Below are 26,769 nucleotides of genomic sequence, written 5' to 3'. Positions count from 1 at the left end.
TCTGCACCTCTTTCTATCTTATTGATATCTTTCCTGCAGTTAGGTTACCAAAACTGCATACAATACTCCAAATTTGGCCTCACCAATGTCTTGCAAAACTTTATCAACTCCTACACTTTAATTTTTGAAGGCCAATATGCCAAAAGCTCTCTATACAACCCTATCCACCTGTGACACCACTTTCAGGGAATAATGTATCTGTATTCCCAGAACCCCCTGTTCTACCATTTAATGTGAATTTGAATTGTCTTTCTTATCAGAGAACAGTTAAAAGTCAAAAATATTGTTGTGAGTCCAGAGTCACATACAGAATGGGTTAATTGTAGAAGAATGTATCCTGTCCTAAAATTACATTACTGAACTAATTAGATAATCTACCAACTTGTTCCCATGAAGGAAGTCACCAATGACGAAATTTACTACCACTTCCACTGAATAGCACAGCCTTAAGCTGGTTGAAGAAAACAAACATGGTGTAAGAAATAGGACAATGTGTAAGGCCTTCATTTCCTCATGCCTGCTTCACCATTTAGTTAGATCACAAGATCACAAGAAAAAGGAAGAGAAGCGGGCCATTTGGCACATCGACTCTTCTCCGTGAAACTTCGCTGAGCTAAACTGTTCTTGCATCTAGTTCCAAGTTCCGGCCTTGTCCCCATATCCCATGATACCCTGACTAATTAGATACCTATCAATTTCCTCAATGATCCTGCTTCCACAGCTGAATATGGCAACGAATTCCACAAATCCACCACCCTCTGGCTAAAGAAATTTCTCCTCATCTCTGTTGTAAATTGGTACTTTTTAATTCTAAGACTGTGTCCTCTTGTCCTGGAATCACCCAACAGGGAAAACATCTTATTTACATCTACTCTGTTCAATCCATTCATTATTCATAATGTTTCTATGAGATCCCCTCTCATTCTTCTATATTCTAATGAATAGAGTCCAAGAGCTTCTAAGTGTTCCTCATATGTTACCCTTCTCATTCCTGGAATTATTCTGGTAAACCTCCTCCTGTACCCTCTCCAACCTTGCTATATCCTTTCTAAGATATGGAGCCCAAAACTGCACACAGAACTCCAAATGAGGTCTCACAAGTGCCCCATAGAGTCTCATCAACACACCTCTTTATTCTTTTACACAATCCCCTTTGCAATGAATGCCAACGTAGCATTAGCCTTCTTAAATGCCAATCAACTTTCAGGTTATCCTGCACGAGGACCCCCAAGTCCCTTTGTACTTCTGAGGTTTGAGTTTTCTCCCCATCCAAATAATAATCCGAATGTTTTTCCCTTTACCAAAATGTACAGCCGTATATTTGTCAACATTATATCTCACCTACCATTTCTTCACCCATTCTCCTAAGCTGTCCAAGTCTCTCTGCGAGCTTTCTATTTCTTATAACATAACATAACAATTACAGCATGGAAACAGGCCATTAGGACCTTCTAGTCTGCACCGAACCAAAGGCTTCTCTCTAGTCCCACCTACCTGCACAATGACCATAACCCTCCACCTTCTTCTCATCCATATACCTGCCAGCTTTTTCTTAAATAATAAAATTGACTCTGCCGCCACTATTTCTCCCAGAAGCTCGTTCCACACGGCTACCACTCTCGGAGTAAAGAAGTTCCCCCTCATGTTACCTCTAAACCTCTGCCCCTTAACTTTTAACTTATGTCCTCTTGTTTCAATCTCTCCTACTCTTAACGGAAATAGTCTATCCACATCCACTCTGTCTATCCCTTTCATAATCTTAAATACCTCTATCAAATCCCCTCTCAACCTTCTACGCTCCAAAGAATAAAGACCTAATCTGCCCAATCTCTCCCTGTACTCTAGATGCTTAAACCCAGGTTACATTCTGGTAAATCTTCTCTGCACTCTCTCCACTCTGTTTATAGCCTTCCTATAATTAGGCGACCAGAACTGCACACAGAACTCTAAATTAGGCCGCACCAATGCCTTATACAATCTCAACATCACTTCCCAATTCCTATATTCTATGCAATGATTGATAAAGGCCAGCATACTAAAAGCCTTCTTCACCACCCTATTCACATGAGTTTCTACCTTCAGGGAACGATGTACCGTTACTCCTAAATCCTTCTGCTCTTCTGTATTCATCAATGCTCTCCCATTTACTATGTATGTCCTGTTCTGATTCTTCTTACCAAAATGAAGCACCTCACACTTATCAGCATTAAATTCCATCTGCCATTTTTCAGCCCACTTTTCTAAGCAGCCCAAATCCCTCTGCAATCCTTGAAAACCTTCTTCATTAACCACTACTCCGCCTTAGTATCGTCTGCATATTTACTAATCCAATTCACCACCCCATCATCTAGATCATTAATGTATATAACGAACAACAATGGGCCCAATACAGATCCCTGAGGCACACCACTGGTCACCGGCCTCCAGCCTGACAGACAATTTTCCACTACCACTCTCTGGCCTCTCCCTTTCAGCCAATGTTCAATCCATTTCACTATCTCAAAATTTATACCTAAAGACTGCACCTTCCGAACTAACCTTCCATGTGGTAACTTATCGAAGGCCTTACTGAAGTCCATATAGACAACATCCACCGCGCTACCCTCATCCACATTCCTAGTCACCTCTTCAAAAAATTCAATCAGATTGGTCAAACAGGACCTTCCGCCCACAAATCTGTGTTGAGTGCTCCTGATCAGACCCAGTCTATCCAGATATTTATAAGTACTATCTCTAAGAACTTTCTCCATTAATTTACCTACCACAGACGTCAAACTTACAGGCCGATAATTGCCAGGCTTCCTCCTTGAACCCTTTTTAAATAACGGAACCACATGCGCAATGCGCCAATCCTCCGGCACTATCCCCATCTCTAATGACATTTGGAAAATTACCGTCAGAGCCTCTGCTATTTCCTCCTTTACTTCTCTCAATGTCCTGGGGAAGATCCCGTCTGGTCCCGGAGACTTATCCACCTTTATATTCCTCAAAAGTCCGAACACTTCATCTTTCGTAATCACTATATTCTCCATATTTTCCCAATTTGCTTTTTTTATTTCACATATCCCAATATCCTTCTCCTTGGTGAATACCGAAGAAAAGAAACTATTCAATATCTCCCCCATTTCTCTAGGCTCCACACACAGTTTTCTGCTCTGATTCTCTAAGGGACCAATTTTGTCTCTCGCTTTCCTTTTACCATTAACATATTTGTAGAACACTTTTTGATTAATTTTCACCCTGCTTGCTATAGTCTCCTCATACCTTCTTTTAGCTTTCCTAATTCCTCTCTTAAGATTCCTCTTACATTCAATGTATTTTTCAAACATCTCCTTAATTCCATGCTTCTTATACCTAATATACGCCTCCCTTTTTCTTCGAACCAAGTTTCCAATATTCCTTGAAAACCACGGCTCTCTCCAACCTTTTGACCCTCCTTTTAACCTAACAGGAACATAAAGCTTTTGCACTCTCAAAATCTGATCTTTAAAAGACTTCCATCTCTCTACTACATCCTGCCTATAAAACAAATTGTCCCAATGCACACCCTGTAAGTCCTTTCGCATTTCCTCAAATCTAGCTTTTCCCCAATCAAAAATCTCAACCCTTGGCCCTGACTTATCTCTTTCCATAATGACGTTGAAGCTGATGGCATTATGATCACTGGACCCGAAGTGCTCGCCAACACTAACCTCCGTCACTTGACCCATCCCATTTGCCAACAGTAGATCTAACACTGCTCCTTCTCTGGTCGGCACCTATACATATTGTTGTAAAAAACTATCTTACACACATTTCACAAACTCTAACCCATCCAGCCCTTTCACAGAATGTGTTTCCCAATCTTTCTGTGGAAAATTAAAATCTCCCATAATTACAACCCTGTGCTTATCACAAATATCCACTATCTCCCTACAGATTTGCTCCTCCGGGTGGTTTATAATACACCCCTACAAATGTAACCTCTCCTTTCCCACTCCTCAGTTCCACCCAAATAGCCTCCGTGGACGAGCCCTCTAATCTATCCTGCCTAAGCACCGCCGTAATATTCTCCCTGACAAGCAATGCAACACCACCTCCTCTTGCCCCTCCGACTCTATCACACCTAAAGCAACGAAACCCAGGGATATTCAGCTGCCAATCACATCCCTCCTGCAACCATGTCTCACTAACTGCTACCACATCATACTTCCAAGTTTCAATCCACACCTTCAGCTCATCCACCTTTTTTTACAATACTCCTGGCATTAAAATATATGAATTTCAGAGATTTCCCAATTCTTAATCCCTGTTTTCCCTCATCTTTAATAACAACATTATTTCCTTTTCCTGCCAATTGCCCTTCATCTTCTTCCAGAGCATTTCCTTTCTCTATCACCTTCCCATCCATATTCAAATACTTACTACAAACTTTCTTTGTTTGCATTCTAACCTTCTCCTTACTGCTCTGTACTATTTTGCTCCCTCCCCCCAACCATTCTAGTTTAAAGGATCCTGAGTAGCCCTAGCAAATACCCCTGCCAGGATTCTGGTCCCCCTGGGATTTAAGTGTAACCCGTCCTTACTGTACAGGTCACATCTTCCCCAAAAAAGGTCCCAGTGATCCAGAAACTTGAAACCCCGCCCCTTACTCCACCCCTTCAGCCACGTGTTAATCCTCCACCTCATTCTATTTCTATTCTCTCTGTCACGTGGCACAGGGAGTAATCCAGAGATTACCCCCTTTGGGGTTCTTCTTTTTAACTCCCTACCTAACTGCCTGTACTCACGTTTTAGGACCTCTTCTCTATCCTCCCTATGTCATTGGTACCTACATGTACCACGACCTCTGGCTCCTGTCCCTCCCACTTTAGGATATCCGGGACACAAGCAGCAACATCCCGGACCCTGGCACCAGGGAGGCAAACCACCATCCGGTTCTCCTTGCTGCATCCACAGAATCCCCCATCTGTCCTCTTAACTATGGAGTCCCCTACCACTATTGCCCTCCTCTTCCTTTCCCTACCTTTCTGAGCTACAGGGGCTGACCCCGTGCCAGAGGCACAGCCACTGCTGCTCCCCCCAACTTTGATGTCCTCCTCAACAGTACTCAAAGAGGCATACTTATTGCTGAGGGTTACAGAGAGGGCTCCTCTCTGGCACCTTACGTTTTTCTGTCCCTCTCCTAACTGTTACCCACCTTTCCTCCTCCCGTGGCCCTGGCGTGACCACCTGGCTGTAACTCCTGTCTATGACTTCCTCTGTTTCCCTAACCAGCCTGAGGTCATCGAGCTGCAGCTCTAGTTCCCTAACACGGTCCCTAAGAATCTGCAGCTCGACACACCTAGTGCAGATATGGATATCCGGGAGTCTGGAAGACTCCAGGACCTCCCACATCTGGCACTCCCAACAACACACAGCCCTAACACTCATCCTTTACCCCAATGAAGTAGTAATAAAGACTATTTTACCTTAATGTGCAGTGACTCGTCCTCAACCTGTGCTCCCACTCACTCGCTTGGGCCGCTCACTCGCTGCCGCTCCCAAAAACCTTTCCTTTACTTTAATACACTACCCAACGTGACCACTAGCACTGTCCAATCCTAACCAGTTTCCTTTAATTACTCCCACCTGCACTCCCTATTCAATTACTGTCTGTGCACTGAACAGCAATCCCCACCTAAATTATTAACTCTTAATTAAGACTAAATGACCACTCTATTCACGTCCGTTCAGCACAGCACGCTCACGCCTCTTCGCTCCTTGCCAACTGGACCTCAACTGAGGTAAGGTTTTCTTTGTTTTTAAAACTCCCTCCCCTGCTGACATCACCACACGCCTGCGCACTAGCCCCCTCCCGCTGTTAAAATTTAACTTAAAATTAAATTAACTACTTTAACTTTAAATTTACACCAACAAACCCTTCCCCTTACAATTTAAATAAATAAATAAATACACACCTGACTTTTTAAATAAATAGATAAATTAGGACCACTCTACTCACGTTCGTTCAGCACAGCACGCTCCCGCCTCTTCGCTCTTTGCCAACTGGACCTCAACTTTGTACTCTACCACCTATCTTGGTGTCATCTGCAAACTTTGCCATGAAACTATTCAATCCACAATCTAAATTATCAATATATATTGTTAAAAGAAGCGACCCCAACACTGACCCTTACGGAACACACCTAGTAAAAGGCAACCAATCAGAATTGGATCTCTTTATTTCCACCCTTTGCTTCCTGCCTATCAGCCAATGCTCTACTCAATCTATTATTTTTCCGGTAATTCTATCTGCTCTCATCTTATTAAGCAGCCTCTTATGCGGCACCTTATCAAGGCCTTTTGAAAATCCAAATTCACTACATCCACAGCCTCTCCCTTATCCACCCTACTTGAGATTTCCTCAAAAAATTCCATTAGGCTGTTCTTTTCTCTCAGCTCCACTTTCTTGCACAAACCCATATTTCTTGAGTCCCTCACTATCCACTAAACATAATTATTCAAACAAGCATACAAGTACTTCCCTTATGCTTAATGTACAATTTTTTTCTAATGTAAAATTGTGGTCTTTTCAAAATGTGCTGAACATAATGACTCACCTGGCTTCTTCAAGCTGCTTTTCTCGTGCTTTTCTTTTGGCTTTCTTGCCTTGAGTATTGGCCAAACGAGCTCTCGCTTCAGAGAGCATCTCAAGTTCATCTAAAAACAAAAATATTTTTTTGACGTGATCTGTAGCACTCCTAAATCAATAATTCCATGATAAACAAGGAGGAGCGAAGGAATAATTAAAGTTGAAAATACTCCAACCTTTTAAACTCTGTTCAATAAGGATTTCTAAAAACCTCCCACTCAGCTTTAAATCAGCAGGCCCATAATTCCCTTCTTTATCTGTTGTGAAGAATCTCACTGAAGGAAAGGGTCAATTTTCCAACAAGATTTTTTTTAAATGGTTCATGGTTTCTTAAAACGTCTTACTACTACACAGGAGGCAATTTGGGTCCACATAGTTCCTGCAGCACTGCAACTTATTTTCTCTCATATCCCTATTAATTCCTCTTTTTAGTCTTATCTATACCAAAGAGTAATTTACTATGGCTTATTGAGCTATATATGTTTTTATAATGTGGGAGGAATGCTGAGCAGTCTGCAGAAACCTGAATCATAGGAAGAATATAGAAACTTAACAGATAGCGAGTGTCAGGATTTTTGTGGCAGTATAACTAACAATTTGCCACTTCTAATGTCCTTATTATGTACATAGGTCTTACTTTGCTGAGGTGAAAAATATATACAGAAATCCAGTTGGCTTGTTATGCCATTTTTTATTGAGAAAACACCATCAGTCAAATGTATTCAATAACAAAATCAAACTATCATTAACCCATTTCCAAATTAAATTTGGATCCAATTTGCCAACCTGCCCAGGCCCTGACCTTTTGGACTATTCAATTTTTGAACTTTTGGGGAGGCCACAAAGTATATTAGAATGAATATACCCATGACTAAACCAAACAGGCTTTCTTGGATTAATCCCTGCCTTTCCAATTAATCCCATTTGGTTCAAGTAGCCCCATTCCCAATCTAAAAAATTAGGTTCACTTAAAGACTGCAAATGCATTGTTCCTCACATAGAAAGTAACAGAATCATGGATTGTACATTTAAAATAATGCAGCCCATCATTACATTTAATTATGTTGCTGCAATATTGATTTCAATATACCTGTATTGATTTTACAGAGTGAAAAACTGTTTATTAGTAATTAAATCAATCAAGCTCAACTCAGAAGTACCTTCATCCATATCGACAGGATCAGGCCTGGCTGGTTTAGTTTCGGGGTTTGGATCAATCTCTCCAGGTTTAAGCTTTCGAGGATCATCAGCTGCTTCCTCTTCTTGATCCCTCTGGGCAGCCTTGTCTCTGAAATATGTGCCAACACTACTGTCAGCTGCATAACTGATTTTTCTACATGTATTGAAACATCAGTTTGTGTAAAATCAAACTCTACACCCAAGACATTTTCAACCACAGTTTGTGCACAAATAAAAATAATCAAAATAGCTATGTAAGCATAAATGATTACTCCAATTACATAGGGTGATTCAATATGATCATAATGTCATTAGTTTCAAGATAATTATGGATGAGGATTGATCTGGTTCTCAGGTTGAGATTCTAAATCGGCGAAAGGTCAATTTTAAGAAGCAAAAAGATCTCGAAAGTGTGGATTTGAACACGTTTTCTGGCAAGGATGCACTATCAAAGGTGAAAGCTGAGAGTACAGAGTTTGCATGTTTCTGTATGGATTTAAAGCAAAGGTAACAGGCATGATTTTCGAAGGATATTGTGATCTGGTTAAGAGAGAGGTGATAATAGGTGTAGGCAACAAGGAGCAAACGATGTACTTAAGGAGTATAAAAAATGCAAGAAATCAGGAGTGCTAAAAGGTTGTTTTGGCAGGCAAGGTGAAGGAAAATCCTAAGGGTATATTAAGAGCAAAAGGATAGTAAGGGACAAAATTGGTCCTCAAAGATCAAAGTCGTCAGCAATGTATAGAACCAAAAGAGAAAGGGGAGATCCTTGCATCTGTATTTACTTTGGAAACTGGCACAGAGTTTATGGAAATGAGGCAAACAAGCAGTGAGATCCTGGATCCTATACATATTAAAGAAGAAGAGGTGCTTGCAGTCTTAAGGCAAATAAAGGTGGATAAATCCCCTGGGTCTGACCAAGTTTTCCTTCAGGCCTTGAGGTGGGGGGGCGGGGCTAGTTAAGAAATTGCATTATTTAACATGTCCTTAGCTATGCCTGAGGTGCCAGAGGATTGGGTGGGAGCCAATGTTGTTCCATGGTTTAAAAAAAATTACCCCAGGAAATTATAAGCCAATGAGCCGGACATCAGTAATGGGTAGGTTACTGGAAGGTGTTCTAAAAGATTTGATATACAACTCTTTGGATAGTCAGGCACTAATTTGGAACAGTCAACATGGCTTTGTGCATGGTAGATTGTGTTTAATCAATCTTAAGAGTTTACAAAGAACTTAACCGGAATGTTGATGAAGGAAAGAAAGCCCATAGATCAGTGCTGGGTCATCTATTTCAATGATGTATATGATAAACTAAATCAGCAAGATTGCAAGTGACACAATGATTGGAAGTGTAGTGGACAGTGAGGAAGGCTATCAAAACTTGCAGAAGGATGTGGACCAGCTAGAAATATGGCCTGCAAATTGGCAGATGAAATTTAATGCAGATAAATTAGAGGTGTTTGAAAGAATAAATCAAGGTACGACATAGAAGATAAATGGTAGGGCACTGAGTGTGGTAGAATAGAGGGAACTGGGAATACAGATACACAATTCCCTGAAAGAGGTAGATAGGGTTGTAAAGAGAGCTTTTGGCATGTTGGCCTTCATAAATCAAAGTATTGAGTATCAGAGTTGAGATGTCATGGAGAAGTTGTGCAAGATCGGTGAGGCCAAATCTGGAGTATTGTGTGCAATTTTCATCGCCTACCTACAGGGAGGATATTAGTAAGATTGAAAGAGTGCAAGGAAAATTTACAAAAATGTTGCTAGGACTTGAAGAATGGAGTTACAGGGAAAGGTTAAACAGGTTAGGACTTTAATTCCTTGAAGTGTCGTAGAATGAGGGGAGATTTGATAGTGTTATGGTATACAAAATTATGATGGGGAAAGACAAAGTAAATGAATGCAGGCTTTTTCAGATCAAAATCAGAGGACATGGGTTAAGGGTGAAAGGGAAAAAGTTTAAAGGGAGCATTAGGTTGAGTTTCTACATGCAGAGAGTGGTGGTCATGTGAAATGAACTGCCCTCTGAATTGGTAAATGCAGGCACAATTTTGATATTTAAGAAAACTTTGCACAGGTAGATGGATGGGAGAGGTATGGAGGGTAATGGTCTGGGGAAAGGAAAGTGGGAGTAGGCAGAATAATATTCCAGCACAAACAAAATGGACCAAAGGGACTGTTTCTGTGCAGTAGTGTTCTACGCTCCTATGGAGATTTTAAAAATTACAAAGGTAAAATGATGGCACTCCTTCAGCTACAAAAAAAATTCAAATTTTTCCATATTTTTCACGATAGCTTCATAAAGCTAAAACACCTGAACTCAGTTCAAATTCATGCCAATGTTATTTAAAAAATATAATTAACGCAGAACATACAATTTGTTTATAGGTAGTCTTTCGGTTCAAAAAAGACACTTTGTTGAACATTTCATCTGTGGACATGAAGGTGACTTTGCAGTCCCAGTCTGGAAGTGCAGACTCTAGTATAATGGGGACACTGGAAGTCCGTCGTTGTAATAACTGTGGCTGCTGCTTTGTGAAGCCGTTCATGGATTTCTATCAATTTTTCTATCAAACGAATGCCATGGATAGAACTGAGGGCACGCACGTAGAATTTCTTCAGATGTCAGTACCGAGTCCAGGTCTCACATTGATATAGAAGGAATGACAAGAGCTCTGTAGACTTTCAGCTTTGTATTGATTGAGCACTCTGGTACACAGCCTGGCTGGCTTTGCTGATCCTGGAGTCAATTTATTTGTCCAAAGACCCATCACTCGAGATGATGCTCCCAAGTATTTGAAGCTGTTTACCTTTGTCAGCTGGGTGTCGTCAACAGTGATTTTTAGTTCTATGGTGTTGGTATTTGACATGGACTGATGGAGTACTTCAGTCTTGTTTAGGTTGATGGTCAGGCCAAAGAGCATAGCAGCATCTAATAATTTGTTCAGCGTTAACTGTAGATCACTTTCTTTGTATGCCAAGAACGCACAGTCATCAACAAAAAGTATTTCTTGAATGACTGTGCAGAGGCAGCGAGAGAGAGCCGTCCAGTTGGTACCTGATGTACATTCTCTCCTTCCTCTAGACTTTCGACACTGGGGTAGTACACAACCCTGCTTCACCATTCGAAATGGCAAATCCAGTTGATGTATCACCACTGCAGAGGACCTGTCCAATCATTCTGTCATGGAGCAACTGAATCAATTTACAAATTTCCTTGGGCATCTGTGATGTCTCAGAATGATCCAGAGAGCCTCCCGGTTTACAGTGTCATATATCTTTGCCAGGTCAATGAAGATGCACTTCTCCTGAACTTGTCTCACTGCAAATATCATGTCCACTGTACTCTGTTCTGGCTGAAAGCAGCATTGCGCCTCTGGGAGATTCCTTTCTGAGACAGTGACGTCAGTTCAGGAGAATACAGGCGAAAATCTTGCCTGCGATGGACAGCCGTGAGATATCCCTGTAGTTTCCAGTTTGATTTGCTTCCCTTATTTTTGTCGTGCCACAAAGAGGGCATCTCTTCTATGGTCCAGATGTCTTGGAACGCCTGTAATATGTAGTTCTTGACAGGAATACCATCTGGCCCTGTTGCTTTATTTGAAATCATCTGCAAGATCGCTTTAATGATCTCATCAGTAGAGGTGATGTCAAGGTCATCCAGGATTGGCTGCTGTAAGACATCAGGATCAATTGTGGGCGGGCTATTCAGTCGGTTGGAAAAGTATTCAGCCCAGTAGTTTTTCAGTTCTTCATGGACTTGGATCAGGCTCGACCCGTCAAATGATAGCAAGGGGAAACACCCTGATTTAGAAGGACCATAAACTGACTATGGTGATAGAAACTGAATTAATGCAGAACATATACTAGATAAACATGAAATACCCACGTCTATATGAAATATCCATATAAAATGAAAACCCTCTTCATGCAACGATTTTAACTTTTAATAGGCCAATAATTGGTGATTTTCTGAAAATCAACTGCAATAAAATAAATCAAGTGGAAAAGCATAGTTAAGGCTGCAAAATACTGAAATATTAAATAAATCCCAAAGGAAGGAAATGTCATAGTATGTTAATGAACTATAGAAACATTTTTTTCAAATAAAAAGTGCTTTTCAACCATCTCGCTTCAAGACCCTCACCCTGCAAAGCTCTGATTATTACACTGCAGGAAGAATATACCTGGTGTTGTAGCCGACCGCTACAAAGAAACACACAGTGCGGCAGGTTAAGCTCGCTCCTTTATTAGGACTGGAAAAGCTGCTTTTATGTTCAAGTTCCCGCCAAACAGCGGGATTAATTGATTGACTGAGTTAGCCATATGAATAATAGTGGGCGGGAACATCCATGCATATGAATGATGAATGCCCTTCTTCCCCAGCCTGTTTCTGCAGAGTTAGCTGGGCAGCTTGACCAATGCCATTTTCGGGCTGTTGGTCTGATGCTGCCCCAGCTTCTAACCCCTGTTTGTTGTCTTGGGAGTCACTTTAGCGATCTCTGTCCACGCCTGCTGCTGTGTAATGTGCCGGCCAGATCTCCGCAATTGCAGGCTGTCACATGACCCCCCCCCTCCAAGAACCAGTGTTACAGTCTAAAGTGTCCGTAGGTATGGTCCCCAAAGTCTTTTGTGGTCTGCCTCTACGTCAAGTTGTTGGTGTCTCCACAGATTCTGCTGGGTGTGTGTGGGCAGGCTTGAGTCTATCTGTAGTGAAGACCTTTGGTTCACCACTGATGTCCAGCTTGAAAGTGGCTCCGTTGTTCTGGTTGATTTGAAAGGGATCTTCATATGGCTTCTGCAGTGGTGAATGGTGTGGTGCTCTGCATACAAACACGTACTCACAGTCCTTGAGTTCTTTGGGGATGTTGGACTTGGCTTGTTGTTGTTTGGAGGGTGGGATCAGAGCCAGGTTACCGACCTTTACGTGCAGCCTGTCCAGGAAGGTGGTTGTCTCCTCCTGCTGTCCTCTGGCCTGTGGAACGAAATCCCTGGGAACCATGAGTGGGGCTCCGTAGACAAGTTCAGCGGAGGAAGAATGGAGGTCTTCTTTCGGCGCTGTTCGGATGCCCAGTAGTGCCCATGGTAGCTCATCCACCCAGTCTGGTCATGAGGGCAGTCTTGAGGTGCCTATGAAAATGCTCCATGCCATTGGCATGCGGGTGGTGTGCCGTCATATGGTGTAGCTAAGCGCCCCACAGATTGGCAATGTCGGTCCACAAACTGGAGGTGAACTGTGCGCCTCAGTCAGAAGTGATGTGCTGTGGCAGTCCGAATCTTGCAATCCAGGACGAGAGGAGTGCTTTGGCACAGAACCTGGTGGATGTGTCTGCCAGGGGAATTGCTGCTGGCCAACGGGTGAAACAGTCGACCACTGTGAACAAGTAGCGGAAACCCTGAGAGACTGGCAAGGGTCCCACTATGTCCACGTGAATGAGGTCAAATCTGCATTCCGTTGTCTTGAAAGGCTGTGGGGAACTTTGGTGTGTTGCTGCACTTTGGCTGTTTGGCACTGCGTACATGCCTTGGCCCACACCCGGACTTGTTTCCGCAATCCATGCCACGCGTATTTGATGGCCACCAGCCGTACCTGTGCCAAATGGAACGTCCTGAAGCCAAAAGCCTGTGACAGCGGTCCTGTACTGCAGGATCTCATCATCCTGCTGCTGGGCCTCTGCCAGTGCTGTGAAGTCCAGACCGTTGATCAGGAAGAGGATGCTGTGTCCTGACAAGGCATCTGCGACCACGATGTCTTTGCCCAAGATGTGCTGGACGTCGATGGTGTACTCCGAGATGTAAAACAAATGTCTCTGTTGGCAGGCTGACCAGGGATCAGAGATTTTAGCCATGGCAAAAGTCAGTGGTTTGTGTTCCATGAAAGTCCTTCCCTCAAGAAAGTACCGGAAGTGCCAGATGGCCAAGTACAGCGCCAGCAGCTCTCTATCGAAATCACTGACCTTTAGTTCAGGAGGCCGCAGATGTTTGCTGAAGAAAACTAGTGGGTACCAACTTCCTTCTATCTGTGGCTCCAGGACCCAACCAATCACTGTTCCTGAGGGATCGACTATGAGGGCCATGGGTGCATCTGGTCTGGGATGGGCCAAGAATGCAGCTTTGGCCAGGGCTTCTTTGGTTTCGACAAACGCACGTGCGAATTCGTCATCCCAGGTCAGGTCCTTCTCCTTGTCAGACATTTTGATGAACAGAGGGCACATCACTCAGGCAGATGCTGCGATAAACACGCAATAAAAGTTTATCACGAACTCTTGCAGATCTTTGGTTGGACTGGGCTTCAGGAAGCTGCGGATGGCCTCTACCTTGCCAGGCAGTGGTGTGGCCCCGTCCTTTGTAATCCTGTGACCCAGGAAGTCGATGGTGTTCAGGCCAAATTGGCATTTGACCAGGTTGATGGTGGGGCCAAACTCCTGCAGATGACGTCAGAGATTTCAGAGGTGCTGAAGGTATTCCTGACGGGTTCTACTTGCCACGAGGATATCGCAGAGGTAGACAAAAGTGTCGTTCAGGTCTCAGCCCACTGCATCCATCAGTCGCTGGAATGTCTGTGCTGGAATTTTGAGCCCGAATGGCATCCTCAGGAACTCAAGCCCAAATGAAGTGATGATGGCCGTCTTAGGGATGTCATCAAGATGCACCGCGATCTGGCGATATCCTTGCACGAAATCCACTTTTGAGAATATTATTGCCCCGTGCAGGTTTGCCACAAAATCCTGGATGTGTGGCATGGGGTAATGGTCTGCAGTGGTGGCCTCATTGAGCTGGCGATAGTCGCCACATGGTCTCCAGCCCCCAGACGCTTTTGGTACCATGTGCAGGGGCGAAGCCCAAGGGCTGTCTGACCGTCGAACAACACCCAACTCCTCGAGCTTGCGGAACTCCTACTTGCCCAGTCAGAGCTTCTCCGGGGGAAGTCGTCTCTCCCTTGCGTGGAGAGGTAAGCCTTTAGTCAGGATGTGATGTCTGACGCTGTGTTGAGCCATCTCCGCTGTGAACTGAGGGGAAAGGATTGCCGGGAATCCCGCTAGCACCTTGGAGAACTCATCCTCCGAGCTGTGGATGGAGGCCAGGTGCATTGCCGGAAACCTAGTGCCCCTCAGTGCAAAGGTCTGGCAGGTCTCAGTGTGGATGAGTCACTTACCCATAAGGTCCACTAGGAGGCTGTGGGCTCACAGGAAATCCGCTCCAAGTGGTTGTTCCACTGCAGCCAGCGTGAACTCCCACGAGAAGTGACTGTCCCTGAACAGCTCGGCCCTACGAGTGCCATTGGCCTGTATACGGCTACAATTGGCAGCCCTCAACATGGGTCCCACTAGCCTGCGCCTAGTGTCCAACCCTGTCAAGGATATCACGCTGACCTCTGCTCCTGTATCCACCAGGAAGCATCTGCCGGACGTACAAGAGACTCTCTTGCTGGCTACCTGTCGTAGCCATCAGCGACGGCTTGGCCTTGTCATTTCCCTGGAACTCGCAGGTGGACTGGCATCGCCGTGTCTTGGTGCCCCATCTCCGGTGGTAGAAGCACCATTGGTCGCTGGATTCGCTCCTGCCTCTCGTCTGCTTTCCTTGCTTGGGACTGCTCTGGTCTGATTGCGGGACTTCTTTACGAGCCCAATGGTAGCCTAGCACTTCTGTTTCTTTTTCCACAGAATGTTTGCCCGTGCTGTGACTTTCCGGGGGTCGGTGAAATCCGCATCTGCCAGGAGCAGTTGGATGTCTTCAGGCATCTGTTCCAGGAACGCCTGGTTGAACATCTTGCCGGGCTGCTCTTCTCCCAGGAGGGCCATCGGGGATCTGTCTCCAAGCCCATCCAGGTGGAGCAAACGTGCTCTTTGCTCTCGCCACGAGAGTCCGAACATCTCGGTTAATAGCTCTTTGTAAGTGCCTTCCGATGGTGGCCTGTTGATAAAATTGGCCACTCTGTCTGCAGTCTGTACATCCAGGGCGCTGACCATATGGTAGTACCTGATGGTCTCTGCTGTGATGCCCCGAATCTGGAACTAAGCCTCTGCCTGGTCGAACCACACGCCGGGTCAAACTGTCCAGAAGGTCGGGAGCTTCAAGTCGACTGCTACTTCGCTATCCATCGCTGGGTTTCAATGCCGTCTAAACCCGTCGGGGTCACCAATTGTAGCCGACTGCTACAAAGAAACACACACACACAGTGTGGTAGGTTTAGCTCAATCCTTTATTAGGGCTGGAAAGGCTGCTTTTATACTGTTCAAGGTCCCGTCATTTTTGCTAATTGACTGAGTCAGCTATATGAATAGTGGGCGGGAATGTCCATGCATATGAATGCCCTTCTTGCCCAGCCTGTTTCTGCTGAGTTAGCTGGGCAGCTGGACCAATACCATTTTAGGGCTGTTGGTCTGATGCTGCCCCAGCTTCTATCCCCGCTGGTTCGTGTCCTGGGAGTCGCTTTAGCGATCTCTGGCCGTGTCTGCTGCTGCGCGATGTGCCGGCCCGATCTCCGCAATTGCGGGCCACCAGAGTGTTTGCATCTTATTCAATGCAAGTTGTATCCATTGGATGAAAATCTGCTCAGTTGAGAACTAGAATGAACCCAGTAGGTCAAGGATCCTCCTTTAATGTGGTAATAATCAAGTAAAAAATAAAATCAATAGATTTATTTGTCAACTTACAGAAGATATTCATAATGTTCCAAACACTGGGCAGCTGTTCTGCCAATAATTGGAGCAATGGTCCTCCACTGGGTTGGCATGAGCTTTGCCAAATGGAGCAACTTCTCTTCTTCCTCCCTTGACCATTCAGTCTTCTTGATACTTGGATCTAGCCACTCATACCTTATTTGCAAAACAAAAAGAATAAACAGGGTTTCATTAGCTATCAACAATCAAAGCATATCTGCTGTCCAATAATGTTACTTACAGATATTAAAAAACACAAAATTTTTCAAACATTGTTTTATTTATATGCTCATAAGATATGGTGATAAGGACAATGCATTTATTATTCATGCCTTATTGCCCATGAACAAACGAGATAGTTAAGTGACAATCACATGGGTGCATCTGGAGTTCCAATGGCTAGAGAGGGTTAGGAAAACAGATCATCTTCCCTAAAAGACATTTATGAACTAGGTGTCAAAAATGCATAATTGAAGTATACTTTACAAAAAGTTAAAATATATTGAAATACATAATAGTTTCTTTACGTGTAATATCCTTGCCATGCAATAGAGAATAGCATCTTCCACGGCCAAGTGAAATTTCTGCAGTCTGGGCCTGAACTAAGTGAGTAGGCCTTCATCAATAAAATATAACAGTTGTATTTTGCTGAAGCTATTCAGAAATTTTGTCAAAACTCCAGTGCTTTATGAGTTCTTTCTCCCAGTTCATAATACCTTTGTTTAATTTGCATATCTCTTTCAACTCTATATGTTTTTATCATATTCAACGACCTTTGTTTCCATTAATTTTCCCTTTTCCTCATTTGGACGAAGTTGTATTGTTTTCTCGAAGTCAGTTATTTCTTTTTCTAATTGATCTACTTCTTTTAAATTAATATTTTTTAAAAATTTTCCCATATAACTAATTATTTGTCTTCTTAAATATGCCTTTAAAGTATCCCATATAACAAATTTATTCTTTACCGAGACTATTATTTTCCATAAAAAACTTAACATGTTTTCTTACAAAATCACAAAAATCTTTCCTTTTCAACAATATAATCTCCAACTATATCCACTAACTTTTTCTTCTTCACATACTATTGACAATAATAAAGGAGAATGGTTCAATTGAACTCTAGACTGAACTTGAGCTGTCAGTAAAAACATGTCAATTCATGAATATGTCCTATGGTGAAAGAATAAAATGAATAATCTCTATCATTCATATGTATTTTTCTCCAAATATCTATCAATCCCATATCTATTTCTTTAGGCACTTTACTATTTTCCCGATCTGTTCATTTTCGAACTTAATGTCAAATTAAAATCTCCTCCCATCAAAATCTTACCAGTGGCATTAACAAGTTTATTAAAACATCTTGAATAAATTTATTATCTTCTACATTTGGAGCATATAAATTCAACAAAGTCCAATTATCTAATTATATTTGATATTCCACCAAAACATATCTTCCTGCTAGATCTTTTTCTATATTTAAAATTTTTATTGGTAGATTTTTATTTATCAATATTGCAACTCCCCAAGCCTTTGAATTGAATTAAGCTACCCAATTTCTTTGTAATTTATCCAATTCCTTCTCTACTGTGCTTCTTGCAAAAAAGCTATATCTATATTCCTCTTTTTCATAAATACCAATTAGCAATTTTTTAATGTTTTATTTGATCTTGTATCCCATTGACATTAAAACTCATAATATTAATCTTGCCAATCATTTTTAATCAAATTAATTCCCTTCATCCCCCCTAACATAACAAAGGCATTATGATTTATTAGATTTATTTTACAAATAAATGTGTAGAAAATAGAAAAGCTAAGAAACAAGAGAAGATAGATAACCCCAAAAAAGGCACACATTATCAAAGTACCCTTTTTATCTCACTTATTTATTGGAGTACAACCACACTCTTGGTGGCAGCCAGCAAACATTCCCTTTGCTCCCCCGAATCTTGTGTTAACTAACCTCTATATATGTCTTGTCATTTACTTAACTACCATTTGATCTTGTCTTAACTCCCTTCCATAATAATTTTAAAAGTCAAAAAGACATATTAATCTTCCAGTTTTACCATCAGACCAATAAACCTCTTCACTCCTTACTTCCCACCTTAGCAGGCAAAGAATCAGCAAAAACCTTGGTTTCATTGGGATCTGAAAAAAATTATGCTTATCATCAAGGAAAATTTTTTTAAAAGGTGTTGGCATGGCAGTTAAAGACAGAAAAGGTATCTAGGACTCTAATAGCAATGAAAAATAAAAATGGTCAGATGATTTACAAGTCAAATGAAATAAATGAAATTTTAGTTTTATGAAAAATTATATCTGAGTCAAAACAAGGTGAAATTAAAATTAAACAATATTTGCAACAAATTCAATTACCAAATTTGTGCAGAGAAGGAAGAATTATCTAACTCCTTTGCAGAGATGAGATAAATGATGTTTTGAAAACATTTCAAAATAATAAAATGCCAGGAGAAGATGGTTTCCCAGTGGAATTTTATAAAGAATTTGAGAAATTGTTGGTGCCAATTTTTAAAGAAATATTAGACCAAATGAGAGAAGTAAATGAAGTACCAGAATCTTTTAAGATGGCATTGATAATGGTAAAATACCAAAAAAATGAAAGACCCTCTACAAGCAGCTTCATATAGATCAATATCTTTGTTAAATGTAGATAATAAAATTGTATCCAAATATTGGGCCAATTGTTTGGTTAAGATACTTCCAAAATTAATCAATATGGATCAGATGAGGTTTATTACAAAAAGAAAGAAGGCTGATAATATAGTGAGATTTTTAAGTTTGATAGATGTAGCTCAAAAAAAGAAAGTTCCAGCAGTAGCGGTTACTTTAGATGCAGAAAAATAATTTGAAAGATTAGAATGGAACTTTTTATTTAAGGTGTTATATAAGTTTAGTTTTCCTGAGATATTTTTAAAAGGAATAAAGGCATTGTATAATCAACCAAAGGCAAAAGTAGTAATAAATGGTCAAATGTTGAGGTTAATTAGAATAGAAAGGTCTTCGAGGCAGGGTTGCCCGCTTTCACCATTTTTATTTGCAGTGGCAATAGAACCGTTAGCTGAAATGATTCAAAGAGATGAAGAAATTATTAGTTTTGAGATAGAAGATAAAGTTCATAAAATTAGTCTTTTTGCAGATGTTATACAGGTACACAATCCTTTATCCAGAACCCTTGGAGAACAGTGTGTTCCGAATTGCTGATTTTTCCGGATTTCAGAAAGCCAGATTTAAGCACACCTGAATTGTGCTGTCGTATCTACCCTCATGCCCTTCCAGTCACGCTGCCGGTCTCCCATCCTACCCGACTCCCACTGCCGGTCTCCCCCCCCACCTCGCCCGCTGCTGTCGCTCTCTCTCCCCACTTTCCAGATTTTGGAGCTTTCCAGATTTTAGATGTCCGGATAAAGAATCGTGTACCTGTAGTATATTTGACTAAACCAGAAATTTCATTGAATAGATTAAATGAAAGATTAATAGAATATGGATTATTATCAGGATATAAGATTAATGTGGATAAAAGTGAAATGATGCCGATGATTAATGCCAATTATACACAATGTAAAAAGTTAACAAAATTTAAATGGAAAAATGAGGCAGTTAAATATTTGGGGATAATAATAAGTAAACAATTGAATAATTTGTATAAATGGAATTATTTACCACTTTTAAAAAGATTAGAAGATGATTTAAAAAGATGGAGGGAATTACCAATACCATTAATAGGGCATGTGAATTGTGTTAAAATGAGTATTTTTCCTAGAATGTAATACTTATTTCAAACATTATCAATTCAGGTACCTGAAATGTTTTTAAGATGATTAAATAAAAGTATTAGAAAGTTTTTATGGAGAGGAAAATCAGCAAGGATAAGTATAGAAATGTCAATATGGAAAAAAGATCAAGGAGGATTGAGATTACCAAATTTTGTATAAATGGAAAGATGACATTTTTAAAGGGAGAAAAGAAATACCAATTTTAAATCATCTGTTTTGAATATGGAATGGGACACATGTAGAAAGAGGAATAAGAAATTATCAGTTGGCTCATTTGACAAAATCAACTTCTTTCATTTACAATGAATAATTATTTATTTGACATTTGGTATGAAAAAGGTATACAGAAAATTCAAGATTGTTTTAGAGGTTCACTTTTCATGACATTTCATCAATTAAAGGAGAAATATGGGATAATGCAAAACACAATATTTGTAAATTATCAATTAAGATCATATTTGAAGAAGAAAATAGGAATAGAATTGAAACTTCCAGAGGATAGTCAATTTGAATATGTTATAACAGATACTTTTATTATCTGAAGATTTATAATTACTATGCATATAAATTAACAGAAACAAAGGAGAAAAAAGATCTGTATAAAACCAAATTGAAATGGGAGCAGAACTTAAATATATAAATTCAAGAAGAAATATAGACAAAATTATGTAGAGACAGTGTAACTGATACAATTAACGTTAGATATCAAATAGTTCAATATAATTTTTTACGTCAAATGTATTAAACACCGCACAAGTTGAATAAATGTAACCCAAATTTTTCTATTCAATGTTTTAGATGGTAATTTTTTGTATTCAGTATGGTTGTGTGAAAAGGTAAAAGATTTTTGGACAGAATTATGTGTGGTGCTAGAGAAGATATTAAAGGTAAAGGTTAATTAGATCCAATAATCTTTTTGTTGGGTAATATATATGATATTAAATTAGGGCTAGACAAATATAAAGGGAATTTTTCTGAGTTTAGCCACAGCAGCAATGAGAAAGTGTGTAGCTAAAACACAGAAAATGGAAAGTAATGTAAAAGTAGAAGAATGATTTAAAGCATTGTCTCCCATTAGAAAAAAATTACATAATATGAGAGATGATTATGACAAATTTTGTCAGATATGGAGCTTTACATGTGATTTTTGGATGAAGATTAATCCAAACCCTCTAATCTAACTTCCTCCTCGAAAATATGGTATTTACATCAAGAAATATATTATGGCATTACAAATGTAATTATGTATTATTATGAAAGTGTTCTTTATTTCTTTTTTCTATCTTTCTCTTTTTCTATCTGTAGGGATTAGGGAAGGTGGGAGGCTGGGGAGAACATTGAAAATTATTTAGTATCTATTACATAATGATAATGCAAGCTATTTTGAAATGTATGTATGATACTAATAAATAAAATTTTCAAAAAAAAACTCCAATGCTTGAGATTGATCAAGCATTGACCTTCATCCATCATTGATAAAACCCACAAAATGAGTTATTTTATCAGATTATGCTTGTGATATCCATTTACTCACCTTTTCTAAATATTACATAATATTCTAACTACCTATGAAATAGTTCTTTGGAATTGTACACAGTGTATTGGGGTACAAACTGGGGAGAGAAATGGGGTAGGAAGATAATACAAATTTACATTTTTCTTTGTGGAATGTGGTTATCCTTTTAGATTTAACTGCACAACTCAATGACTAGATCAAACAACAACTTTGTGTGTGTGGAAAAAAATGTCAAACATACCATCTGGCTTTGCATTGTTTGGCTGACTTCCGATGCAACAGTGATGCAATACGTGACCACTGGTTTTTGCCATATTTCATAACTGCTGCTTTAAGAATTTCATCCTAAATAAAAAGATAGCATGTTACTTATGACAGAACTGAAACATGATTTTTTTTAAAAATGCATAAATATTTTGAGGCATGCAAGTCTTCAAAAAGACTAGGCATGAATATCCAAGTACAACTATATTACAACTATAATTAATGTTTTAAATATTGTTTATTCCACATTTCTAACTTCAAGGACTCTGTCAGTCCTCTTGATTGTAACTGTCTCCAATTTTAAATAGAGACTACAAAAAAAGGGCAGAAATGTCTCATACATGCAAACACATACATAACAACCCACTGTGTACAAAATTAGCTTCATTGAGAGTCAGCTGTCTTTGGAGAAAGAGCATGTGGAACAAAGGCGACAGGAACTGAGAGAGAAAGCAGAAGGAATGAGGAAAAAAAGTCAAATGAAAAAGAAACTGATCTCATTATTTATATGCCTAGACATATCTAACCAATTTTAACATTTGATGCATACTGGACTAAATTAGAACAATACATTGAACTGAATAAGGATTAAATTTCTCCAGGATTTCTGCAGTTAATTTTTTGTCTTCCTGTTTTCTTTATAGTGCTTTTACTCAATGTTGTACTGAAGAATTATCCAAATAATATTAAAATTTGGTTGAATATGATTTATTAAAAGATTACCACTGAAAGTACATTCTTTTCAGGGACAAAAACATTTTCAAGGGATATTTTTTTCTTCAGATGCGCTGACAGGACAAGCAATAGAAGCAGATGCAATCGCAACCTTTATAAAGCATTTTGACAGTCATGAATAAGCCAGGAATGGAGGCAGACATATCACTTGCAGACCGGGTATGATTTAATAAGATGGCATATGATATGCATAGACACCAAAGGCAAAGGGCATATTCTGTGTTGTACTGTTCTATGTTAAAAATACAATTGGAGAAAAGTCCAACAGGAGAAATTAAAGATTAAATCAAAGATAAAAAAATCTCAGGATTGGTAATGTTTTCGAATTGAACAAAAGATGAAATTGATAAGGAAAGGAAATGGAATACGAAAGCAAATGAGTGAGAAACACTGGGTCACTTAGACTTGAAGATTTATAATAAGGAGTATGAAACATCTTAAGAACTAAACAAAAGTAAAAATATAATGCTTTATAGAGCAAAGATAAAGTTACATAACCAATGTTTCGGGCTTAAAGGGCTCATGCTTGAAACGTTGGCTGTGTATCTTTATCTTTGTACACTGTTTGACATGCTGAGTTTCTCCAGCATTATGTTTTTACTTCAACCATGGTGACTGCAGACTTTTGTGTTTTACCTTAAGAATTAAACAACAACTTTGTGTTTTCTTCATGGAAGGCAAAAGATAACTTCCAGAAATATGAGAGAATAAAGGGGCCCCAGAGTGTATGAGAAAATTAAAGCAAATTAATAACAGGAAAAAAAACTAGACAAGTTAATAAGATTGACAACTGATATATCGTAAGGAGCTTGTAATTGACAGGTCAGGATTTTGAAAGATGTATCAATAGAGATACATCTGTCTATCTTTCAAAATTCTATGAATGCTGGAACAGTGCCTACTGGTTGGAGATTGGCAAACGTGACTCCACTAATTCAGAAAGAATGGAGAGAATAGGGAACTTCTATGTTTGACATAGGTGCAGAAGGAAAAATGCTGGAATCTAAAATAAAGGATATACCAAAAAATTTAAAAAACTATTCTATAGAATTAACATGGATTTATGTAAGAAAAATATATTTAACTAATCTACTGGAACTTTTAGGGTGCATCTAATGGAGTGCGAGTGGGAATAAAAGACTATGGTTCTAGGTTTGGCATGTTGGTTGGAGTGGGTACTGAAAGGATCGACAACTGGGTCCCAATTTAAAAATATATATATATTATACACACATAACATACGTACACACAATGTATATCTCAACAATTTGGCTGAGCAAAGAAGATTTAAGTTCTTTTGATGATGTGAAAATAAGTAGAAATGCGAGTAGTGATGTGGATGCAAAAAAGTTTCAAAGGAATAGTTCAAGTTAAGTGAATGTGCAGATAAAGTAACATGAAACTGAAGAAACGATTGGAATATTTTAAAATAAGAGATTGGGAAAGGTTGACATTCAAAGGATTTCTGAGTAAAGAAGTCATTCAAAGGTTTACATGAAGGTGCTGCAGCAAGGTAAAGAGTGTGTTGGCCTTTACTGGAAAGGATTCTTGTGGTAGAGAAAGATAGATGACTTTCAAATTAGATAGGGCTTGGTGAGACCACAGCTGGAATATTATGTACAAATGTAGTTTCCTCCCGAAAAAGAATTACTTGATACATATGTAGTACAGCAAGGCTTCACCAAACCATTGTTTGGATTAAGAGAATTTAACTGGCCAGGCTTCAATATTCCAAAGTATACAAGAACGAGGTGATTTTCAAGTTCACTTGTTATCCAAATGTACCAGTATAACCCGAGAAATGAAAATACACAGAGATGCTGGAGAAACTCAGCCAGTCTTGTAGCATCCATAGATAAAGATATATTACCAATATTTTGGCCCTGACCCCTTCAAGGTATAAGCAAAAAGCAAGCAGGAGTCTGAATGAAAGACTGGGGAGAGAAAGGGGGAAGAATGGTCAGGAGAGGAGTCCAGACCAACAGATAAAAGATGTTAATTGGATACAAGAGGAAAGGTGAGAATTGATTTGGGCTCTGGAAAAAGGAGTCAGGGAAAAGGGAAGCAAGAGAGAGCGACAGAACTAGAGGAAGGGAGATATGGGGAACTAGATTGGGGGGGGGAGAGAGAGAGAGAGAGAGAGAGAGAATTAACAGAAACTGGTGAAGTCAAAGTCATCCAGTTGGAATGTGCCCAGATGGAAATTGAAGTGTTGTTTCACAAATTTGCAGGTGGTCCCAGTTTGGCAGTGCATGAGATGACCTCAAATCTTTTATCAGTTGCCTTAAATCTATGCTCCAAAATTAGAGATTTCTCTACTATTGAAAATAGGAAGGGACTCCTTATGTCTCAACTTTATATACCACTCCAATGGCCCTATTTATTTTTCGTTGATCAAAATGATCCTGTCTTGGCAAAATACTCAAATTTTCCTTTGTAATCTCATTGGTGCAAATACATTCTTCCTTCTTTATTAGCAATGAAACTAAAAGTGAGAGTCTAACTATGGCCAAGTTAATATATTTATGCCCATCTGACCCGAGAATTTCCTGGAGTCTCTAGCTTTCTTTGTTGCTGCCAATTGATGTCATATCATTCCAAATTTGATACATACTCTAAGACCTTGCTCTGAATCCTGCAGAATTCATTTTGATCTGCTTTCTTGAAACCATTTTGGTTCCAAACTGCAGCTTTCCATTGGATAACATAATTTTTTTAACCAGTTTATTTTCAGAAATTAATTTAGATTACATAAAAAGCCTACATTACCTCGCTCACACAACTTATTATTTGAGACAGCAACAAATTAAGAAACTCCTGCCCAACATTTTTTTGTGAAATGTTTCCAGACATGACACATTTACAATACAGGTCAAGTATCACAAAGTATTGATAACTCCAGCACTGCATCTAAGATCATTGCAATAATGCAATAAAATGTAGCATTATTGCAGGAAAGGTGATTCGAAAAAAAATCAAATGTGAAAAGTTGAAAATAATCAAGGATCTGTAAAAACTTGAGAAAGCATAATGGTTTTTATGAAAGCTCATTGACCAGATCTATAAACTCTCTTTCTCTCCTCAGTTAATGCTTGCAAATTGGAAACTTTGTTTTCTGAACTTACATTTTAAAACACAGATCTTCTTAAATAGTGCAATACGGATTTTCCTTTAAAACATGAACATAACCTAATAACCTCAGCAAATGTGGCAAATATGGCATCAGAAAATAGAATAGAAAGTCATCAGGTCACACAATTCTTTGGTAAATTCCTTTAAAAATTATCTAATTCATTTAAATCAGAACTGATTAAATACAAGTTTTAGGCAAGTCGGTATATTTTTAACTAGCTATTTTAGTGAAAAGTTTACAATTAAGGCGACCAATGCAAAGGGGATTTGACAGTGGCACAACAACATTAATCTGGCCCAATATTAATCCGTCAACGGGATAAATACATTTTTTCACGCAGAGGATAATGAGTGCTTTAAATTCTGAGTCCAGTAGTGCGAAATATATTTAAGTCAAAGATGCACAGTTTGTAATATTAAAGTAATCGTGAACGAGAGTTAGTGAAGTGATACTGGAATAGATTCATCAATGACATGACCTTAAGCGGGCAGCATTGCAGCCAAACAGGCTACAAATCAGGTCAGTATTTCTAATGTTATTGTATCTAGAAACCCAAGGCTTGGCCAGCATTAACCCCGTGTAGGGAAAGACCAGGCCGGGCGAGATAAAGCAAAACTAGGCCCTGGAAGCATAGGCCCGCCGCTCACCTCCGTGTTCCTCCAGACACCTCCTTTGATCATTATCCGCGGCATCTTTGCGCTTCACAAGAAGCCGGAGGAAATCCTCTGGCACTTTAATAAGAAGAGAAGAAGGAGAGTTCACTGGCGCTGTAGTCAGCAGGCTCCTGGCCAGCACACAACAACGGCAGCCCCGACAAAGAGCAGCCCCCACTGCCCCAGCAACAAGAACACTCATGGCCTGGCTCC

General features: G+C 39.8%; 1 protein-coding gene across 1 annotated transcript in view; it reads right to left on the bottom strand.

The window, feature by feature from the left end:
• cdc5l (CDC5 cell division cycle 5-like (S. pombe)) overlaps nt 1-26,753 on the bottom strand; it is a 77,143-nt gene extending 50,390 nt beyond the window's left edge. Inside the window, exons 1-5 of the mRNA XM_069886691.1 lie at nt 26,551-26,753; nt 22,013-22,116; nt 16,450-16,611; nt 7,774-7,901; nt 6,582-6,681 (exon numbers count right to left, since the gene is read on the bottom strand). Coding sequence (XP_069742792.1) covers nt 6,582-6,681; nt 7,774-7,901; nt 16,450-16,611; nt 22,013-22,116; nt 26,551-26,595 — 539 coding nt within the window. The 5' untranslated portion in view covers nt 26,596-26,753. The remainder of the gene's footprint in view (nt 1-6,581; nt 6,682-7,773; nt 7,902-16,449; nt 16,612-22,012; nt 22,117-26,550) is intronic.
• Nucleotides 26,754-26,769: the final 16 nt, after the last annotated feature.

This window comes from Narcine bancroftii, chromosome 6 (genome assembly GCF_036971445.1).
Source record: "Narcine bancroftii isolate sNarBan1 chromosome 6, sNarBan1.hap1, whole genome shotgun sequence".
NCBI classification, from domain to species: Eukaryota; Metazoa; Chordata; class Chondrichthyes; order Torpediniformes; family Narcinidae; genus Narcine; species Narcine bancroftii.
Note: the sequence above shows the minus strand (reverse complement) of the source record. Positions and strands in the feature narration are given on the sequence as shown.